This window comes from Microtus ochrogaster, chromosome 21 (assembly GCF_000317375.1).
Source record: "Microtus ochrogaster isolate Prairie Vole_2 chromosome 21, MicOch1.0, whole genome shotgun sequence".
In the NCBI taxonomy this organism is placed as follows: Eukaryota; Metazoa; Chordata; class Mammalia; order Rodentia; family Cricetidae; genus Microtus; species Microtus ochrogaster.
The window spans coordinates 25,537,267-25,559,350 of record NC_022022.1 but is presented as its reverse complement, the minus strand read 5'-3'; the positions used below and the strand labels follow the sequence as shown (position 1 = coordinate 25,559,350).

The 22,084-nt window shown below is 44.8% G+C and overlaps 1 protein-coding gene across 4 annotated transcripts in view; it reads left to right on the top strand.

The window, feature by feature from the left end:
* The first annotated feature begins 5,841 nt into the window (after positions 1–5,841).
* Positions 5,842–22,084, top strand: part of Mcub (mitochondrial calcium uniporter dominant negative beta subunit) — a 40,039-nt gene continuing 23,796 nt past the window's right edge. For 3 of the 4 annotated variants that reach the window (XM_005357275.3, XM_026784111.1, XM_026784110.1), the window contains exon 1: positions 5,842–6,012. In XM_005357275.3, the coding sequence (XP_005357332.1) occupies positions 5,914–6,012 (99 nt within the window). In that variant the 5' untranslated portion in view covers positions 5,842–5,913. Of the gene's footprint in view, positions 6,013–16,993; positions 17,045–22,084 lie in introns of those variants that run through there. The other variant, XM_026784112.1, reaches the window with a different exon arrangement.

Here is a 22,084-nt window from a genome sequence, read left to right as displayed (position 1 = left end):
TTCCAGAATAAAGCTTGTGGGCCAGAGAGGCTACAGATTGCCAGGTTACAGGGTGGGCCTGCCAGGACCCACGAAAGTTCATGTAATGCCTCATGTACCCTGGACCCCACTCTAGGATTTGCACAAGGACTTGGGTACAAAGATGTCTCATCTGTGAGGAAGGGAGCTGTGTGGTTTGCACACTGGATGTCCTTCTAAAAGCCCAGCTGGTTTGGGGTCGTTGATCCCTGGCCCATTGTTAGCTGGAACCAGCTTTGCTGCCTCCGTGTGGCATCGTTCCCAGGGGAAGCAGGTAGCTTCCTGTGGATCATGGAGCAGGTTTTCTTCCATGTAATACACACACGGTGTGGATGTGGAGTTGCCTACTTTGCCCATGTTTCTGCTGACACCACCCTCTGTGGCTCTACTATGCCTTCACCTCATTGCTTCTGACCAAGGGACTCATAAGAAGTGTGGCACTGGAAACTCATTAGTTTCACTATAGCCTGTCACCCTAGCATGCCGCTGGCCTGATAGACAGGGGAACTTCCTTCTGAGGATCAGTTAGAAAGGTCGCTGGGAGGGCTATCACAAGACACCATTCGAATCAGCCACTGACGTTGGCCTATAGCAAGAGAATCTGAAGATCAAAGTGAGCCTTCCATCTTAACCTGCGTTCACAGAGTTGTAGGGTCTCAGTTCCCAGATGGACAGGATGAGCCCACTGAATCAGAAGTCATGAGTGCTCTCTGGCTGTTTGAAGCTCCCCCTGCAACCAGGAGATTGGTACAGGTTCCAAAGAAGAATTGATTTGTTACTATGTAGCCTCCTCTGAGATCTAGAGATTTCGGAGTGCCTTTTAAGACTTCCATGTTTGATACTGACAGGTAATGGATGTCTACAGCTCTCTAGAAGAGCAAAGCAGAGGTGATTTGACTGAAACACTTCAGAAGCTGAGTCTGGAATTTCCTACCAGGTTAAGAATGTTGAGTGATGCTTGACACAAATTGGAACACAACCTGAACACGGTATAATGGAAATAACTGTGGTCGTGAGAAAAACAAAAACAACCCTAGTTCTGCACCTGCCACTCGATGGTCAGTCTTCTTAGCTGAATGTCCTGGGCCAAAGCTCTCACCATTTCTTAGCCTCATCTCTGCGTGAGGCAATACTGATTCTTTGGGAGGAGTTTTATGAAGACTGTGTGGGAGATGCGTACAAAGTCCGTCATACAGAGTCCGGCAATGATGACATCATCTTGCAAAGCAGCTGTGCAAGGGAACTGAACACAGGTCTGGATCTTTGACTACAGAGGCTGCGCTTTGTCCTCATGCCATCTCTGGTCTCTACCTTCCCTGAAATTCTTACTCTAGAAACAAACTTTCTGTGAGGTAGGTGTGTGTGTGTGTTGTTGTCATTGTCCCTGCTGCCTTCTCTCCTATTTGGTATAGTCAGTTTGTTAATGACATTTAACAAGTGCGTCAGAAACAACCAAGCCATTTTAACCCACTGTGTCCACATGCCATTAGATTCAATGCTTGGGACTCATGGAGAGCCACAGTGGTGGGGTTTGGCTGCCATACTCCTTTGGTTTTTGAGACAGGTTTGTATGACTCAGTTTATGCTGTTCTTTTAAATTCACTGTGGTCCAAATGATTCTTGAACTCACAGGCCTTCTGTCTCAACCTCCTTGGTGATAATCCTCCTGCCTCAGTAATATTTTTCAAAATCAAAACTAAGCTCTGTCAGCGCTTGCTATGCAAGTATGAGGACCTGGGCTCAGTCCCCAGCACTTATGGTAAAAACTGTGTGGAATGTTATTTTAACTATGTAAAGATGTGTTACGTTTGTTTATGCTCCAGAATATTACTTTAATGCTGTAAAGGTGTGTTACATTTGTTTATGCTGCAGAATTTACTTTAATGGTGTAAAGGTGTGTTAAATTTGTTTACGCTACATCTGTTTAACGGTGTCAGGATGTGTTACATTTGTTTCACCTTGCCTGTCTGAGGCACCAACTGGTCTAACAAAGAGCTGAAGGGTCAATGGTTAGGCGGAAGAGTGATAGGTGGGGTTGGAAGATGGAGAGAATAAATAGGAAGAGAAAGGAAAGAAGGAGGAGAGAACCCGGGAGAAAGAGAGGGACATGACCCAGGCCAGAAGTCAGGCAGTTGCCAGCCAGCCATGAATACAATAGGAAAGTAAGGTAGAAAAAGAAAAAAAGGGAGGAAGGAATGAATAAAAGAAGGAAGGGAAAGAAAAAGAGAGAGAAGGGAAGGAAGGAAGGAAGGAAGGAAGGAAGGAAGGAAGGAAGGAAGGAAGGAAGGAAGGAAGGAAGGGAAAGAGAAAAAGAGGGAAGGAGGAAAGGAAAGTCAGGCAAAAAGCACCAAGAAAAGCCAGGCGGTGGTGGCGCACGCCTTTAATCCCAGCACTCGGGAGGCAGAGGCAGGCGGATCTCTGTGAGTTCGAGACCAGCCTGGTCTACAAGAGCTAGTTCCAGGACAGGCTCCAAAACCACAGAGAAACCCTGTCTCGAAAAAAAAAAAAAAAAAAAAAAAAAAAAAAAAGCACCAAGAAAAACATAGCGAGAAACACATTAAAATAAGAGCTAAGATAAGGCTGAGCATTCTTAACTAATAATAAGTCTTTGTGTCATGATTTGGGAGCTGGTTGGTGGCCCAAGAGAAAAAGCCTGTACAGTGATACCCGCTTGTATTCCTAGTGCTGGAGTGGCAGAGATGGGAAGATCCCTGGAGCATACTGGCTAGCCAGCCTGCCCTAATAGTGAACACTGGGTCTGCGAGAGAATCGCTGTTGTGAGAGTCACTGTCTCAAAAGCCAAGGCCCACACCTCCTAAGAAGTGACACCACAGATTGTCACCTGGCCTTCACAGGCATGACTACACATGTGCATGTATACACATATGTGAATATGTATGCGCACAGGTGAAAATTCATGCAAAGTTTCTTGATGTGCAAAATATCTCAATTTTAAGTTCAGGATTTGCACCACAAATTTGTAGGGTCTCCCTGATCCTGACTGTCTATAACATCTGTGGCTGGGAGTAGGGCAGTGGTCAGCTGATAGCAGAAAACAGGAAGTATTAGACTAAGATTAAAATCTTAGAGCCATAAATTATGTAATTCTAGACCTAAATGCTAGATTCAAACTCTGGCTTCATATATAACAGGGGTCTTAAATAACACCCCATGGATTTTATTGCTGGTGTTTTTTGTTTGTTTGTTGTTTTTATTTTTGTTTTTTTGAGACAGGGTCTCACTATGTAGCCCAGGCTTGCCTGAAAGTCATTATGCATTTAAAGCAGGTTTCAAACTTATGGTGACCCCTTCCTTGTCTCTGCCTCCCAAGTGCTGGGATTTAGGCGTGAGCTGCCAAGTATAGCCTTTGGGATATTCATAAACACCTTCTTTTTCTTTATTTTGTGAACAAAAGGTCCCAAAGCCAAAGCATCAGATCTTCTAGTTGGTACCCTCTTCATGCTTTTTTTCCTGCAGCCCCTTTGATTGATGACATTTTGAAGCACGTTTTAAATTTTTTTTCTAGATTTATTATTTTCTGTGCAAAATATTTTGCCTGCATTTATGCATGAGCAGCAAGTACATGCCGGGCACTCACAGATGTTGGTAGAGGGCCTCAGACCCCATGGAACTGGAGGTACCCAGAGTTTGAGGATGGAACTGGGATCCTCTTCAGGAGTAGCCAGGGCTCTTACCCTCTTGCCCATCTCATCAGGCCCCTGCAGCAAGATTCCAGGCACAGCCTGGGATGTTTGGCTCTCTCGGGAGCATCACCATGCCTTTTGCTTGCGCTGCTGTATCTGCCACTGAGGCTCTGCTTTTGCAGCACTTGGCCTGACATCCAGCTCTCCCGCACAGCCCGTCTGGGTCACCAGTTTCTGCAGTTGCGGTTCTGTTGCTTGTCAGTGCGACCGGAGTCGTCCTCCACTTCTGCAGCTCCACCCCCCCCCCCCAATTAAGAAAATGCCGTCGTAAGATCAGGCTGCAGGCAAACCTCTAAGGCATTTTTAAAATTAGTGATGGATGGGGAAGGCTCAACCCTGTGTGGGTGGTGCCATCCCTGGTCTAGTGGTCCTGGGGTCTATAACAAAGCAGACTGAGAAAGTCATGAAGAATAAGCCAGTAAGCAGCCTCTCTCCATGGCCTCTGCATCAGCTCCCATCTCCATGATCCCGTCCTGTTTGAGTTCCTGTCCTGACTTCCTTCAATGGTGGACTACAGTGTTTGCAAGTGGAGACCAAACGCCACCCCTCCCCCATTTGTCTTTTAGCCAAGGTATTTCCTTGCAGCAATAGAAACCCTAACTAAGACAATTGTATAGAAGACTTTTTTTTTTCTTTTTTAAATTTTGGGACAGTGTCTCACTATGTATTCCTGGCTGGCTTGGAACTTGCTACGTGGACCCAGCTGGCCTTGAATTTACAAAATTCTCTTGCTTCTGCTTCCTGATTGCTGGTGTACCATTGGCCTAGAGAAGCCTTTTATTGGGCCTAATGTTGCAACACCAGAACAGGCAATACACGATGGTGTCTCCCAGAACCCCCTGCTCATATAGCTAGAGAAGGGGTATTTGACTAACCACAGGAAAACTTTAATACGGATCCTTTGTGTTTCCACCAGTCACAGCACTGTAGCTTCTGAGCGACCAGGTGAAGCGCTTTCCCATCTGGTCTGGATAAAATAGTTACAGGGCTTGTACTAGCAAAAAAAAAAAAAAAAAAAACCCTGTGTTGGGGCTTCAAGTTCAGGAGCTGTAGCAAACAGCTGTGATCATGGTGTCATTTCCTCAAGCCATCTGTGACGTGCTCAAAGTGGCAGAGTAGCTGGCGGTTTGATTGACAGTCCTTTTGCTTGAGGTAGCCATAGAATCAAGGGAAAGTCCAACAGTTGACAACTAGGAAGCCAGATTGCCTCCCCGCCCCTACATGTTTTCTATTTACAGGAAAGTGAGAGTCGGGAGTGCTTGCAATAGGAACCTACAGAACTGATCATTAACACTAATAGCCATTTTTAACAGCACTTAACTCCTGCCCCTGGGAGAGGAGGGTCCTTTCATCTGTCCCCCAAAGAGAAGCCAGTTCTGTTGTGAAAGAACATTTCCCAGAGTTTGGATTTGGCCCAAACCGTAATGATTTACAAACCTCTGGTGCACCTAGAGCCCTGGGCTCAGGCGGCTGGCAGACTCAACTCAAGCCGTGCAGCGTGCAGCCCACCGGAAGGTGGAGCTTTGGCAAATCCCTGTCTCTCCCTCTCTCCAGCTGGGTAAAGGAGAGGAATTTCCAGGTACCTTTCCCCTGCCAGATCCCGGAAGTCCTTTTCCAGGGTCCCAGGTCTCCCTGTGTAAAGGCAAGGGAACCTGGGAGCGGGTGCGGGGAAGTTACCAACTGAGAGAACTACTCTCCCAGCACGCGGTGCCAGAAACTGGTTGTGGGAGTTTCGGTTCATTTGACAAGGTTTCACGTTGCACAGACTAGCCTCCAGCTATTTAGTGGAGGATGGCCTTGAACTCCTGATCTTCAGGCCTCTGTTTCCAAATCTGGGGTCCCAGGCCTGCCTCGCCACTTCCGGCACTGACTGCTGTCAACAGCAGCGTGGTGTGAGCCCATCTCTTGTTCTTTTCTCAAGAAATACGTGCGGGAAGAAGAGAGGCACCAGAAGCCTACGACTGGGAACTCCATCACTTGCTCTTTCTAAAAAAAAAAAATTGTTTATATTTTTGTCGGAGGAAAAATACCGCGCCTGGAGCCCGGGTGTGCACCAAGCCCAGTGAAAGCGGGGACACACCCTCCTGTCACCGCCCCTGTCGGCGGCGGGGCGGGCTGAGCCCACACCCGGCTGGGCTCTGGCGGCTGGAGGATGAGTCGCTGATGCCAGGAGCTCCGGCAGGGCAGGAGGATGCTCCTGAACCGGCTCTATCTGGGACGGTCGCGGCTGCTGACGACGATCAGAGCCCGCAACCGTGCGTGTCCGAGGCCACTACCACCCGCACCCCAGGTAAGGAGTAACGCGGGCACGAGAGCCGTGGATGGAAAGTTTGCGTCGGGCAACTTTGGCGGGAGTGAAAACCAGGCAGTTCCCTGCGTGCTGCTCTGCACGTCCGGGTGCCCCGACAGGTGGTGGCCTCGGACGACTGGTCCCTGGGTGGTGGGGAGACGGCCCAGAGTGGCCAGCTCGGGGCGCATCTCCCGGGAGTGCAGCTGGTCGACCCCAACCGCGGCGTCTTGCAGTTTGTAGTCGGTGGAGGAGGAGCCGGGAGAGGGCGGTGTGCAGTCCTCAGGGTGGGCTGTCCGCTGGGTGACTGTGTCCAAGATGTCTTTGTCCGGGGTGGGGTTTCCCCAAAGGGGCTGTCATCGGGGTAGGCTTTAACCAGGATTGCCTTCTCCAGGGTGGACTGGCCCAGGACCGGGTCCTGTCCATCCTCCAAACTCCAAGTCCCTCCCTTTTATATCCTTCATTGCGTGTAAACAGGAGGCAGTGAAGAATCAGAAGGGTCGACTGTGGGTAACAGTTAGGCGGCCACAGCTTGGGTCACAGCCTGTGTGGAACCTCGAGGAGAAGAAGTGTGGGTGTGCACCAAAAAGGAAGAGCGGGAAAGTGCTGGCGGGAGTGTGCGTGTGTGTCGGGAGAAAGAACCTCAGGCTGCCTGGGGCTGGGGGCGGGGGCTGAGTCCGACCCAGCCCTCAATTACTGGGTTAGCATCAGCTTGCTAAAGGGAGAGCGATATATGTAAATATTTATTATCGTTCAGCTGGGCGATGAGAAAGAAAGAGTGCCAGCTCTGTCACTTTCACTTCCTGTTTCTTTGGTCCCCCTCCCCCTCCATCCTTGGATTCTGTCCCAAAGCATTATCTTAATGCTTTGGAATTTGGGTTGATATGGGAAATATTTCAAAGCATTTAAAAAAAAAACTCTTTCCTTAAATGTGTGAAAGCAAGTGAGTTTTTGATTGATACTAATACCTAAGAAAATGGCAAACTCCTTAAAATCTAACCTGGTAATCCCCATGACGTGGGTTGAGGGGAGAGGCTTCTGAAAACCGTACTTTAAAGGCTACCTTTCAGAGTCAGACATTCCTAGCACTCAAACGGTCTACTACTTTCTTCGCCTCACATCGCAGAAACACACGTGGTAATTAAACCCTGCTAATGATTATCAAGCGCATTGCGGAGCTCTGAGAATGGAACAAAACTACTAAGGGCCACACCTACCTACTGCTAAGCCACGCCCATTTAAAAACCACCCGGAGTAACATTTTTATGACTTCCAAGACTGGCAGCCCTTTCTCAAATGATCAACATCATCAGCTCTAAGCCCTTTCCTCTGCACTGCCCATCTGAGGCTAGATACAAAGATACCACGGTATACCTGCCCCTAATGAAAACAGCTACAGAGGGGCTGGATACATCTAATAATGGGGAAATGTGGTTAGTGTTTGGTCGTAGCTCATTCAGCATCATAAGAAGCCTTAAGTTTGAATGATATAATTTGCAGTCTTAAGTCAGCTGCCCAGGCCAGAAAGCCAGTTTGCAGAACTTCAGGAGAGGAAATGCTTCCACCGTTTTTCCCAGGTGACAAAATATCCCATCCCATAATAAAGCCAAGCCTATGGGTTTACCTCTGTGTGCAGCTTTGCAGTCTCCAGGCCCCTTAAGAGTTTCAGCTACAACTGCTAAACCATTTTCTGCAAATCAGAGCTCCCCAATTATAGAAAGTTTTTTTTTTTTTTTATTCTAAGATCTCACTGCTTTCCGTATTTAATGCCCTGGGGCTAAAGACAAATATCATTGCTGTTTTCTCCCAAAAAGCATTCCTGTCATCCAACGCCCATGAAAACAGCTTTAAAAAAGGAAGAAAAAAAAAAAAAGGTTTTCTTCGAAAAATCCTAGCTTGCAAGGACTTGTCATAAGCCACATGTTTAATAAGCATTCCCAACTATAATTGGTCTTTTCTGAAATTGAGTGTGCATTTAATAGCTTTGAGAAATATATACCCACATGGTAGGTGGGTAACTATCTGCTGGTGTTTTATGGACAGGAGAAAAAAAACCCTTCCAGTTTGTTGACCCGGATATGTTTAATGTAGCAGAGTTGTTTATTAAAGAACACACGTTGTATGAAGCTAAAACAAATGAACAATATTGCGTTATCTTTGGCCTGGCCTGGAATCTGTGACACCACGTCTGGTGACAGCCTGTCTGCCTCCGGTGCTCTGGCTGTGGTTGTCAGGGTGACTGGAGGCTCCTGCTGGCATACATGGACACTGCTCTGAGCAATCCCAGCGCCTGGAGAGTTGTATCCAAACAGAAAGCTCTCGCCTAGGTGTGCTTTTCTTAATCTGGGTTTTCTGCTGCTTAGATTAAAAAAAAAAAATCCAAATAGGATTTTGTGTTCTCAAAACGTCATCTAGATCCCCAACATAAGCTGTTTAACATTTTTTTTTAAAGGCAAGTGTAGTTTGCTAAGAAACTCAAGGGTCAAGTTTGCTTTTTTTTTTTTAACTTCTGGAAACAAAGCGTCCAGATGTTTCAAACTGTACAAGATGTTAACTTTGAAGTGCTGGTTTCGTCTGTGGGGGTTTAGTGAACAAATTGTTCTTGTTTACCATTTCCTTCTATTTCATCTCTAGTCTGCCTCTGGAGTGATGATGTACTCTGCAATTCTGATTTCAGATCTCTGTCTCTGTCTCTGTCTCTGTCTCTCTCTCTCTCTCTCTCTCTCTCTCCCTCTCTCTCTCTCTTCCACCAGTGACTGATGCTTTGGCCTCAAAGTAGTTCTAGACTGGTCTGTCTTGGACACTGTAGGAATCAGAGCTTTAAAATGATCACTTGCTATTGACTATAATTAAGTGTATTCTGTAGCAAACTAGAATAGGAAATCGTTTTGTGTCTTGGCAGATAAGTATCTGTTGATGAGGCACAAAACTAGAAAGCCTGAAGGTTAACTGTTTGCTGACGCTGATACTAGCATGTGCGTAGGTCATCTCATTTCATTGGTATTAGGCAACGGGGGCATCGGGGTGCTAGCAGGCCTGGCCCTGCCACCTCTCGTCTCTGAAAGTTTGCCCAAGCCATTCAGTCTGTATGAATCTGTCCCCTGTGTTCGGAACCAAGGGGATTTGTCTTATTGCTCTTAAAGGCCCTTTTCATCTCTTCGCATGCCATTTTGTTATCTTCTCCCCTGGGAGTATAACATGACATTGAATGGAGTACTATCAATTTCAGAAAACGTCATGGTGGAAGAATTCTGTCTGAGGTCGTCAGTAGAGTGCTGCTTCCTCGTGGGTGACTGTTACAGAATTCCTCTTGTTACAGTTCGAACCTTGAATGTCTCCCAGAGCCCATGATGGGACCGCTAGGACCTAGTGGAAGATGCTAGATGACTGGGGGGGGGGTGTGCCTGGAACAGGGCAGTTGGGACTCTGGTTCCTCCTCTTGCTCTTTTTTGTGTCCATGTTGTGAACAGGCATCCTCTGCCACATGCTTCCTTCATGCCGTGCTGTGCAGTCAATAGAACAGGGCCAAGTGGTCTCAGATTAAAGTCTCTTTACTTCATGAATCAAAATGAATTTTCCTCCTTTAGAGCCGATTGTGTCAGAAGGTTTGTCCTTGAACAGAAAGCTAGCGCACACCCATCCAGAAAAGTTTTTATTTTCTCAATTGGGTTTTTATGTCCTAAGAGGATAGAGTAAATCCATCAATATTTCATTCTAGTATCTTTATCTATGAAATGTTGCCTATTCAAGAATGTCTAATATTAGAACTCTATAATCACTATGGATATTATAGGCTAACATAAAGGCCAATAAGCAATTAACAAGACAGGATATTCTAAGGATCTACTTTAAATCCTTTTTAACTTGGTATCATTGTTCCTTTTATAACTTTAAATTTTATTTTATGCACACTGCTGTTATGCCTGCCAATAAGTCTGTGTACCATGTGCAAGCCCGGTACCTACCTACAAAGACCAAAAGATGGTATCGGACCCCCCAGAACTGAAGTTACAGGCAGTTGTGAGCTACTAAGAATGGATGCTAAGAATCGAATCCAGGTCATTAACCCCTGAGCCATCTCTCCAGTCCCTTGTTAAATTTACATAAAGACCAACTAATAACAGGACATTCTTTGGTATACTGTTCACAAACTGTGAGCCTGGTGACATATTCCAGCAAAGTGCTGTTGGAAGGGATGGGGTAATAGCTCCTGTTCTTTTGATGAGGAAGCAAGTGTTTTCAGGATTGACTAAACCCCAGCCCAAGGGTCTTCATCTAGTTTCCTCCTGAGGCCCAGAGTTTGGTGCTATAGTACAATGGTGCTCAGCTCCTCACACCTCTGGGACACATCTTGAGTTCCTCATACAGTGGAAGGGTTCATCTCAGTTGGCCTTCATCTGCATTCCACCACTCATAGGCCCATGATTTCCTTGGTAGAGAAATTCGTGACCCGGACTGAAGGAGGTCACTAAAGGAGGCACGAGTATGTTTGACATCAAATACATTCTCTCCTTGACCGCCTGTAATCCAATATATGATGTCTGTGTGTATGTGTGTGTGGTGTATGCATGTGGTGTTTGACGTGTGTGTATTTGTGTGTGATGTTTGCATAATGATGTGTGCTCTGTGTGTGTGGTATGTGGGTATGATGTATGACGTGTGACACATTTGGATATGTTTGTGGAAGTCAGAGGACAGTCTTGGGTGTGGTCCTCACCTTTTACCTTGTTTTAGGCAGGATGTCTCTGTTGCTTGCACACGCCAGCCTCGCTCTTGTCTGTCCCCCATCTCACTACAGGCATACCAGGATTGCAGACACATGTGGTTTTACTGAGTTTCTGGGGATTTGAATTCAGAATATGTAGACAAGGGCTTTGACCCCTGAGGCTTGTCTCTAGGCCTGGATTCTTTGTGCTTTCTTCCTCCTACCTTCATATTTTCCAACTTTCTATTTTATTGCTATCTCTATTGTCCCCATTTGAGTAACAGAATTAACCAGGCCTGAAAACTTTAAAGTTTCAAATTTAATAAACTCCGAACCGGCATCTTAATTTTATTATTATTTGAAACAGGGTTTTACTATGTAGCTTTGGATGAGCTGAATCTCGCTATACAGACCAGATTGGCCTTAAACTCATAGAGAAACCCCTGCCTCAACCTACTGAATACTATGACTGAAGGCATGTGCCATTACTCCAGGCTCTGACTGGTATTATTTGATCTAACAAAGTTTTACTCAAAAGGATTGCATAGAAGATCGCAAATGAAGTAATCCCACACTAACTCAGAATTGAATATAATAAGGGGTTCTTTGTTTATGGGGTACTCACAGATCACAGTTCTATGAACTAACAGGGAACAGGATCCAAATCCAGCATCCAGGGCAGAGAGTGGAGAGAGAGAGGGTGGGCACACAAATGTGCACCTTTTTGGTAACTAAGGACCACGCCCAGCCTGGTCCAGTCTCTAAAAGGCCACTGGTTGAAGGAGGTTCCCCAGCGGGACTGGAAAGTATTACAATTTAGACTTTTTTCCCGGAAGTTTCTGGCTTGAGATATTTAGTATTGGTAAGAATTGATAGATAAACGAACAGGTAAGCAAGGCCATTAGAGAGAGTTTGCTTGAATAGATGAAAGGGCAGGAAATAAGTAGTAAAAGAGAAGCAAGAAATAGGATTAAAGTTGATATTTTTATAGCTCATGCAGGAAAACCAGGAAGTGATGTAAGTCAATGAAGTGACCTCATGTGAAGAAGCAAGCAGGGGCTCAAAGCCCCGGGGAGAAGCCATCTTGGATGCTGGCAGGGGTCCTCCCTGGGGCTCCTGGGGTACAATGACTGGATGGAGGAGACCTCTGAGCTCAGTAGTACACTGCCCTTTCTTTCTTCCTCTCCCTCTGAATGGCTACCAACCCGGCTAGAGAGCCTGTTATAGCCTACTTTTTAAAATGGCCAAAACAAAAGATCACCTTTTGGGCTCCCAAAGATGAGCTCATGTATTCTGAACCCCTTGGGTATGAGCAGTAAATAACAACTTCACAGAACCCATCAGGGAGAATGAACAGCCTGCGATACGGCAAACCTTGGCTGTTTCTCTGACCATGGGTGTCTTCATGGGGGGAGGCTGTAAAATCTGTAAGATGGTAGATGAATTTCTCTAGTGACGGTGCCAGCTTTCTAACCCGCTAAGAGGGAGGGAGTCTTTGTGGGCTCCTCCGCCTGATCTCCCCTTCCCCCGAACTCAAGAGACCCACCCGCTTCAAGCTCTGGGGTTTCCAGGTGTGTACCATCATGCCCGGCTTCTAAGTGAGATATTGGAAGACTGGGTTTAAAGGCTGTTAGTGGATAATAATGAGTACTTCCCAGAGTAATAACTGCAATAACTATAATAAGTAATAATAACTGCACTTCCCAGAGGTTGACTAGCCCTACTCCTCACCTTCAGGGGACACTTGGGAGCCTGTGTTGATCTATTGCTCTGTCAACCACCAGCAGTTTCCAAAGTCAAATGTGGATATTAGTTTTGCAAGGTAATGTGGGCCAGGCCTCGGGGTGTTACGTGTCCCTTGAGCTCATATTCCATTGAATATTTCATTGAATGTGCCACATGGCTGCATTTAGTACAAGGGACTGAGGGCTGTAGTCCTGACCATGAGCCACATTCCAGCTAATCCTCATCACTGTGGAAGAAGGGAGAGGAGTCTAATGGAAATTTCATTATATTTCCCACCATCCCGTTGACCAGAAACGAGGTAACTTTGTTTTAGGGGTGGTCACCGAGTTGCCAAGGCACCCCAGGGCTTCCTTCCTCTGCAAAAAAAGTTACAGAGAAATATGATTGCTTCCTGAAAAATTTAAAAGGGAACTGTGGCAATTCAGCGTTTTTAATTTGTCTGGAACAGGCTCATTTGACACCTTGCTGGGTTCATTATAAGCAACCCTCCAGGCAGAAACCTAGTAGAAGAGGAAGAAGTCTTTACTAAGCTAAAGAAGACGGGGGAGGAACTCTAATGGTTCCAGGAGTATTTGAGGCCAGGCTTTGCATCTGTGAGAGGACACATGAGAAGCAGGAGAAAGACAGCTGAGGACAGATGCCCAGAGTGCAATTGTACGGAATGATTTCCTTTAGAAGAATTGTGATTAGCAGCAACAAGAGCAGCAATAGTCAATGCTGTAGAAATGTCATCAATTGCTAGTATGATGACATTTCATTAGCTTGGTGTCAATGTGGTTTCCCCAAACAGGAAATCAGCGACTCAGGATAAAGACGATGTACCTTAGAATATAACAAAGAACACCCAGGCTAACTCACAATTAGGGGATACTCAGAGAGAAATGCATTAGCTCAACTCTATGGATTTCCTAGCCATGTCAGCCCACTCACGTATTCTTGGCTCTGATTGGTCAGGCTTGGCTGCTGCAGTTGATGGATATTACAAGGGTGACCTTGGAATGTTAGAAGGGCTTCCCATTCATGTTTCTTTTCATGATGCTTCAACATAATTGTTTTGCCTAATGAGGTGGTGAGTGTGCTGTAGACACTTGCGTATTCTTAAATACTCCAAGATCGCCAGTGAAGTATTAACCAGGCCTCAGTGAAAGCCTTGTCCTAAAGAGCTGACATATGGAACACACACATATATGTTTTACCAGACGTATAAAATATTCCTTCTGTTCTAGACATAATTGTCCCTAGCTGGCATCAAGCTAGAAACAATCCCTTTCTATGGAGGCTTCCTGTTTGTATCCTTCACTACAGTAGGCTGACATGGGTAGATAAACATGGATTGACCATTGGTCTGAGATCGGTAGAAAACCAACTCTACAGTTCTACAAAGGCAGCCTCTCTCAATGGGGGGAGAGGGTAGGCTGAGCCAGTTCTCAGCTGGTGGCTCTGTGTAGGGAGGCTCTGGGAATTTCAGCTCACCTACAAGCCACCATGAAGGTGTTGTTCTAGAACATGCGTCTTGTAGCATTCTTTCACTGAAGGAAGAGAAGCACAGTCCCATCATATTGCAAAAGGATTGCCAGGCTACACTAAAGGTATCATGTTTTGTTATTGAGGCAGTGTAATTTGAGGTTTCTCTCCTGCCTGCCAGTTCTTGAATAACTACTCTGAAGCTTAATATTAATTACAAACTGTTTGGCCCATTAGCTCAGGCTTATTATTAACTATCTCTTACTACTTAAATTAAGCCATTTCTATTATTCTATATTTTATCACTAGACTCATGGCTTTTACTTCACATCTTGCTTCCCCAGAAGCTACTGGCACCTCTCTGACTCCTCCTTTCTTTCCCCATCTCTCTGCTTGGATTTCCCACCTGGCTCTATTCTGCCCAGTTATTGGCCAAATCAACTTCTTTATTAACCAATGGTAATAAGACTTATTCACAGCAAACAAAAGAGCATCCCACATCAAGGCAGTACTTAACAAAGGGACATTAACACATCTCTGATGGATATGATATCCTGGCTATTTTCCCCATGGCTGGGCTGACAAAAGCAATTTAAAGGGGGAAAGGATTTGTTTTGGCTCACAATTTGAGGGGACAGGCCATTCTGGAGGGAAAACTGTAGTGGCAGGAGCCTGAGGTGGCTGGTAACATTGTATCCCACACAGAAAGCAGAGAGTGATGGATATTTGTATTCAGGTTATTTTTTCTGTTTCAGACACTCCTGGGTACCCACACTGGGAATGGCCCCACCCATAGTTAAGATGGGTCTCTTCATATCAGTTAACCTAGGAGCAATTTCTCACAGACATTCTCAGAGGCTAAACTATCCCTCACAGGTGTCTCTGGAGACTTGCATCCCAGGTGACTCTAGAATCCATCAGGATGACAGCGCTAAACACCACAGATGGTAAATAAGATGTTGAAGATTCATATAGGAGAGAATTAAGGAGCTAGATTTTTTTTTCTAACAGTTTTGTGAACGAGATCAAATAAAGTGAGTTTTTTAAAACTGTTTTTATTTTTATATTTTTTAGACAGGCTCTCATATAGTCCAAGCTGGTTTTTGAACTCCCCAGGCAGCCAAGTGTCAGGAGCTCCTGAGGTCCAGCCTCAGTGCTCCTTCAGGGTTCAGAACAGACTTCTACAACCAGCAGGAACCGGCTTGGGAACGGGATCTGAGGGGTAGAACTAACTTACTCAGGCAGGGTTTTCCTGCATGTTTCTTCATTCCTGGGGGAAGATGAGCATAAAGTCATAAGGCATAAGGAATAAGATATAAGGGTAAGGGATAAGGGTATAAGGGGTAAACAATGGTGTGTATGTGTGCATGTGTATGCATGTGTGCGTGCATGCATGTGTGTGCACAGGTGTCACGGTGCATTTGTGGAGGTTAAAGCACAGTTTTTTGCCTCTGTCCTCACCTCCTACCTCGTGGAGTCAGGGTCTGTCTTGTTGACTTTGCATTGTGCTGCATACTCCAGGTTAGCTAGCCCTAAGCTTCCGGCTGATTCTTCTGTCTCTGCCTCCCATCTGCAGATGTATGCCATTACATCTGGCTTTTTATGGACTCTTTCTGGGAACTGAACTCAGGTTATCAGGCTTGCATAGCACACACTTTTACTCCGTGAGCCTTAATTGAATGGTCCTAGAAACAACTCTTAACTTCTAAGGAAGTCTTTTTCTTCTTTTTTCTTTTTTTTTCCTAACCTAAGTGAACTGAGGAGTTTTTGGTTGCATCCTAGTGAGTCTTCCTTTCAAGCGTGCTGCTTTGATTTGGGGCATGGTGTTTCCTACTGTTTCAGTAAAGGTATGGTGGGTTTAATCTGTTAGTCCATTAGTAAAGTCCAGTATGATGCATAAATACTGCAGAATGGTGAGTTCCTGGCTCTGCCTGGATGCAGAGGTGATCCAATGAAAGTCCCTGGACTTCTCTCTGGGTAGGAAGTTTATTTCTTCAGTAAGACATGGGAAATAATGCATTCTCTTCATCCAAGTCTTAAGAAGATGCAGCCACCACCCTGCCCTTCCAAACAGAGGGAGTTTCGCGCCTCCTCGAGATACATAGGAATGATCCTAGATTCCTATTAACTTTAGTCTTTTTACTGTTTTATGGTTTCATACATTTATATGATGATTTGGGGCCATTTCCACCCTCCTCCCACTTCTTCCCTTACCCTTCTCTCTCCACTTGCAGAACCCTTCTGCTTCTTTGGATGGTGGACCATTAAGTTCAATTAGAGTTTTCTGCCTGGGCATGGGAGGGAAGTTAATGTAAATACAGTTTTCTAAGGACCACATGGACAGGCTTCTTGGGGAGGAAGGGAGGTTGTAAACAGCAGATCTGAACTTCTGTAGTTATTCAGGCTGCATAGTCACTCTGGCCATTTGGACCTTAGCCGAGGGGCCCATCCTGGGCTGTAACTGGCCTACTTATGAAGATAAGTTGTACAATTGTTTTGGAAAACAAAGATAATTAGCCAAGCAAATGACTACAGATCCAATTTGTAGATGTGCAAAAAGTGAAATACTCCCAGAGGAAGTGAAGATAAGCAGTTTTTTCAAGCCATGTTTATGTTTCAGGGGGCTAGGATGGAAATCCCAGGGGCTTTATTTTCCCATATTTAAGGATACTCACACAATTCTGATAGTCCCTGTTACACACACACACACACACACACACACACTTGATTAGACAGATAACAGGAGAAATTCAGTTGCTTAGATTTGGCACAGGGGAAGGCTTTTTACGAGAGGCAAGCTTCACTATGATTCAGTGGAAATCAGTCTAGGCCTGAATCTTTTTCTGTTAAATGAAGAAGGCTGATTATGTAAAGGCTATTGCTTCTTACTGGTGTGGCTCATTGTTGAGGAAAGGCAGCAGATGGCAAACTGGGGTATTTTCATTTCCGCTGCTAGCTGAAACTCGGAGAAGAAAATAAAGCCTCATGATTACTCTGCATTGATGAAGCCATCCAAGTGCAAGAACGTTCTGTAACAAGTTCTCCATCTCCGCCGCCGCGCCTGGGGCATGAAGAATTTAGAAGGACTCATGAACAAAGGACGTCTTGCTCATTTTGTTGGTCTGTGATGTATTAATCTGCCATAACTGGATATCGTAGATTGGGCGGGCTAAAAACTGGTATTATTTCTCAGCTCCAGGGGTTGGCACATGTCCAGTACAGGTGCTAGCTAGGGCTCTCTGCATGGTTGATGATGACCACGTTCTTGTTGTCTCTTCTAATTGCCAGAGACAAAGTTCTACTGTTTCTAATTTTTTTTCAATGAACCAGTCTAGTCATGGGGCCCCACCATATGACCTCATCTAAACCCAATCCACAGTCACAACCTCCCACGTAGCATCCCATGGGGCATTAGGACTTTAACACGGGAGTAGAGGAGGGGGGCACGAGCATTCAGTCCCTCACAGAGGGATGGGAGATGACTTCTTGTGAAGATGACTGGTCCAGCCAACTACAGGGCCACGTCCTCTCTGACACTCTTACATAACAACAGAACAAGAATAAAAGGCCATGGTGGGAAAAATGAGAGAAAGAAACAATGGGAAAATATTGGAACAGAAAGACATGTAGCATGTTCTGTCAACTGTTTATTTCTATTTGGTGGCTTGAAAACATTTTTATTATCCTCCATTTTCTGGGGGGTCAGGAACCCAGGCGTGCTTCAGGGTGGCTCACTTCTGAAGCTCACTGGAAGCTCAGCTGCAATGTCACCACAGGGCTTCCAAGCTCTTGCCTTTGTTGGCAGCCAGGTTCGGAGAAATGGAATCTAGGCTTTGCTTTCTGGATGGCTGGTGACACTTGACCACTTAGGCCTCTCCTGCCGAATGGCTTAGTTCTCCAAACAAGCTTAAGGCAACAACTGGAGGGTGTCTGTCAGCAGATGGTCATTTTATCATTTCCACATCCACTTGTTAGGAGGAAGCCAGTGGGTCCCGCCCACACCAAAGGGAACAGAGAGCACACTAGAGGGAAGTGTGAAGGACCTTTGTAAACCAGGCTGGCTCGAACTCACAGACCCGCCTACCTCTGCCTTCTGAGTGCTCAGATTAAAAGCATGCGCCACCACCACCTAACAATAACTTTTATATTTTAAAACTAACCTATATTTCTTTTCTACGCTCTGCCACGTGGCTCAGTACCTTTTCTCAGTATGGCAAATTCATCTCCTGCTTCCTCTGCATCTCCTTCCTCTCGACGCTCAAGATTCCTCCTCTACTCTCTTTTTGTTTGCTGGTCCCGCCTAACTTCTACCTGTCCAGCTACTTGTAGTGATATTTCATTTGTATTTTAATAAATAAAGCTTGCCTGAAGGTCAGAGAGTAAAACGGCCACCCTGGTCAGCCTTACAGACCAGGCAGTGGTAACACACACACACACACACCCCTTTAATCCCAGTAGCCACACTAGTTGCCATAGAAACCGAGGGGTTCATGCCTTTAATCCCAGTGGTGCACGCCTTTAATCCCAGCCCTAGAGAGGATTATAAATGGGAGGAGACAGCTCTCAGTCTCATTCTGAGATTCCTGGAGGTAGGATCGCCATTTTGGACTGAGGTCAAAGTAAGAGCCAGTGGTTGGCTGCTTTGCTTTTCTGGTCTTCAGGTTGAACCCAATTTCTCTCTCTGAGTTTTATTAATTAATCATGCTTCAGCTATTGGCCAGTCAGCTTCTTTACTGAATCAATCACAGTGACAGATATTCGCAGAATGTAAAGGAATATTTATTCTACAGGTATGTTCCATGGATCTCCCTGTTCCTCTTCCCTATATGGCTACATTGAATAATCCTCCTTTTTCTACTTTCCATTCTAAATCTGGCTTTTTTAATTGGCTCATTGAAGATGGATGGATGGACATGACATGAGGCCCTCTTCTGGGGAATGTGGCTAACTCTCGAAGAGACTAATATCAGCCCTGTAGAAAATTCTGAGCAGTAAAACTGTCATAGATATAAGTTTATGTGCGAGAGCTGAGCAACTTAAAACAAAGATGGCATTCACACAAGCAACCTGGGGACAGGTACTCCTCAGGAAGTAACCCACCCCAAAATATAACAGTTCTTCCTTCAGCTACCTCTGCCTTGTTTTGATTTAATTTCGACTTTTGAACATGCGTGTCTCAACCTACCTAGTTGACTTGTGGGTTTTTCTTTCAAAAGAAAATGCAGACATATCTTTCTTTTAAGCTCCTGCAATTTCAATAAAGAAAAACAACAAAGAAAATCTGTACTAATTCTACCAATTGGAAAATAACTGCATGGATTTGATATTTTCTTTCTAATCTTTATGTTCTCTGTGTCGGCATGTTCATATGTAACATGCTCTTAACAAAATATGTGCCAAAACTGGGGGTGGCAGCCAATGCCGGTACCCTAGCAGTTGGTAGGTGAATCAGGAATGCAAGGTCATCTTTGAATACAGTGGGAATTCTGGGCCATTTTGGGTTGCATGATAACCTGTGTCTCAAAAGAACCAGATAAGAAGAACAAAACATGCCATGCACACACATGTGCATATGGATGCCCTGTCCCCGCCATGTACTTTCACAAATCAATAAACAAAAACATGCCAAAGTTAAAAGTATAAAATATCATCTTGTATTGTTTGTTTTCTTCTAAGAAAACAAAAAGGTGAAACAAAGTTGCAGTTGATACCTCACGTTGACTTATCTCCCACTTACATTGACATAGCCCATGCCTAAAACACTTCAGGACTTGTGCCTGGGTTTTATCATTGCTGTTGTTGCAATATTTGTTTTCATTTTCTGAGACAAGGTCTCAGAGAGCTGAGGCTGGCTTTGATCTTTCATAGCTAACCCTGCCTCTGCCTTCTGTGTGCTAGGATCTAAGGCATGCACCTCCACACTCAGCTTAATTTTATTTTTATTTATAAATGAATATATAAACATTCAACTGGCCAATCTAAGAATCCAGTGTCATGCTGAATTTTCTCTGATACTTATTGAACTTCTACTGATGTCCTTTGACCTAACTATATTATTATTATCTATCTTCATTTAATACTATGTGGGTTATTTGTTGTTGGAGCAGGGGTCTTTCTTTGGAGCTCTGTTAGCCTTGAACTTGCTACACAGACGAGGAAAGCTGGCCCGGAACTCAAAATCCTCCCTCTTCAGCATTGGAAGAGATTACATTCAGGTGGATTACAGGGTGTACCAGAACACCTGGCAGTAGTGTTTTGATTTAGCCATCTTCAAAACAACAGTGACATTTTGATGTTCAAGTTAATAGTCCCAACTTTCTCAACCCTTAATACAGTTGTTTCTAAACGGAGCCATGGCTGACATGGAATCTTTCTGTTTACTCTTGCCGTTTTTATTCTTGGTACTATTATACATCACAGAATATCAATCATACTAGCCTTGTGTCTGTGGAATTTAGCAACCAAGACAACAAGCAAGGAAACCTCACCATGCTTCCCATGTGTGCCCTGCACCAGGCAGTGGGGAGACCATGACTGCTTGATGCATTAAATTCAGATTTCATGGAAAAGCAGTTCAGAAGTGAAAGGGTATAATTAAGAAAGTGTTTTGGAATAGAAATTTGATGATTACTTATACCTTTATATAATCATAGTAGTACTATGTGTAGTTGGGCTCCAAATCCTTTTAAATTATCACAAATCTTTCCTTGCATCAATATCTTCTTGAGAAAAAAAATTGTTTTGTTGCTAAGCACCAAACTCAGGAACTTGAGTATCGTAGGCTCTGCCATTGAGCTATTCCTCAAGCCCCTTGAAAACAACACTAATACTCCACACTGGCCAAATCTTATGTGATGAGTGTTTGAGGCAGCTAAGTGACAGAGCCACATGACAGCCGTACTTTATAAATTCATAATTTATTTAATCCTCCCACTATAATTGGGCAGTTGGAGTGTTTCCAGTTTTTTGCTATTATAAATAATGTTGCAGTTGATCTTTCTGTAGAGGTAAAATCTAATTCGATATTTATTAGGTCCACACTATGATTTAATGCACAAAGATTTAATTTTCTGTACTTAAAAGAAAGCATTATTTTAGGGGGCTTGAGAGATGACTCAGTGGTTAAGAGCATTGACTGCTCTTCCAGACCCGAGTTCAATTCCCAGCACCCACATAGCAGCTCACAACTGTCTGTAATTACAGTTCCAGGGGACCTGACACCGTGGCAAAACACCAATGTACATAAGTTAAAAGTAAATCAATTTTAAAAAACATTATTTGTGTGTGTGTGTGTGTGTGTGTGTGTGTGTGTGTGTGTGTGTGTTGTGACACAGAGAGAGAGCATATTGCACAAGTAAGCATGCAGACATTATGGCGTGCATGCTCAGGTCAGTGGACCACTTTAGGGAGTTAGTTCTTTCTTGCCTCCTTATGCTCAGCCATCTTTCTTGCAGTCCCTTCTTTAATCTACTTTTGTAACTACTTCAGATAAAGATGCTCTTGGGCTGGAGAGATGGCTCAGGGGTTAAGAGCACTGACTGCTCTTCTAGAGGTCCTGAGTCCAATTCCCAGCAAACACAGGGTGGCTCACAACCATCTATTGTGAGATCTGGTGCCTTCTTCTTGTGTACAGGCATATATGCAGACAGAACACTATACATAATAAATAAATAAACAAACAAACAAACAAATAATCCTTTTTTAAAAGGTGCTTTCGGAACTGATGGACAAAAGTAACTCCACTTCATCGCTTGGGAAATCCTTGGGAATGTGGTTTTAACATACTTATTCTTGGGATTTTACGTGTCGCTGATGTCTTTGGTCCTTAACTGCATCTTCTTTGCCTCCTCCACTTTTTTTTTTTTGAAAAAAAAATTTCCGCCTCCTCCCAGTGGAAGGATTTTCCTCTCCCTCTTCTCACTCCTCTCCCCCTCCCCCCACGCCTCTCCCCCTCCCTCTCTAGTCTGAAGAGCAGTCAGGGTTCCCTGCCCTGTGAAAAGTCAAAAGTCCTCCCCCCTCCATCCTGGTCTAGGAAGGTGAACATCCAAACTGGCTAGGCTCCTACAAAGCCAGATCATGAAGTAGGATCAAAACCCAGTGCCATTGTCCTTGGCTTCTCAGCAGCCCTCATTGTCCGCCATATTCAGAGAGTCCGGTTTT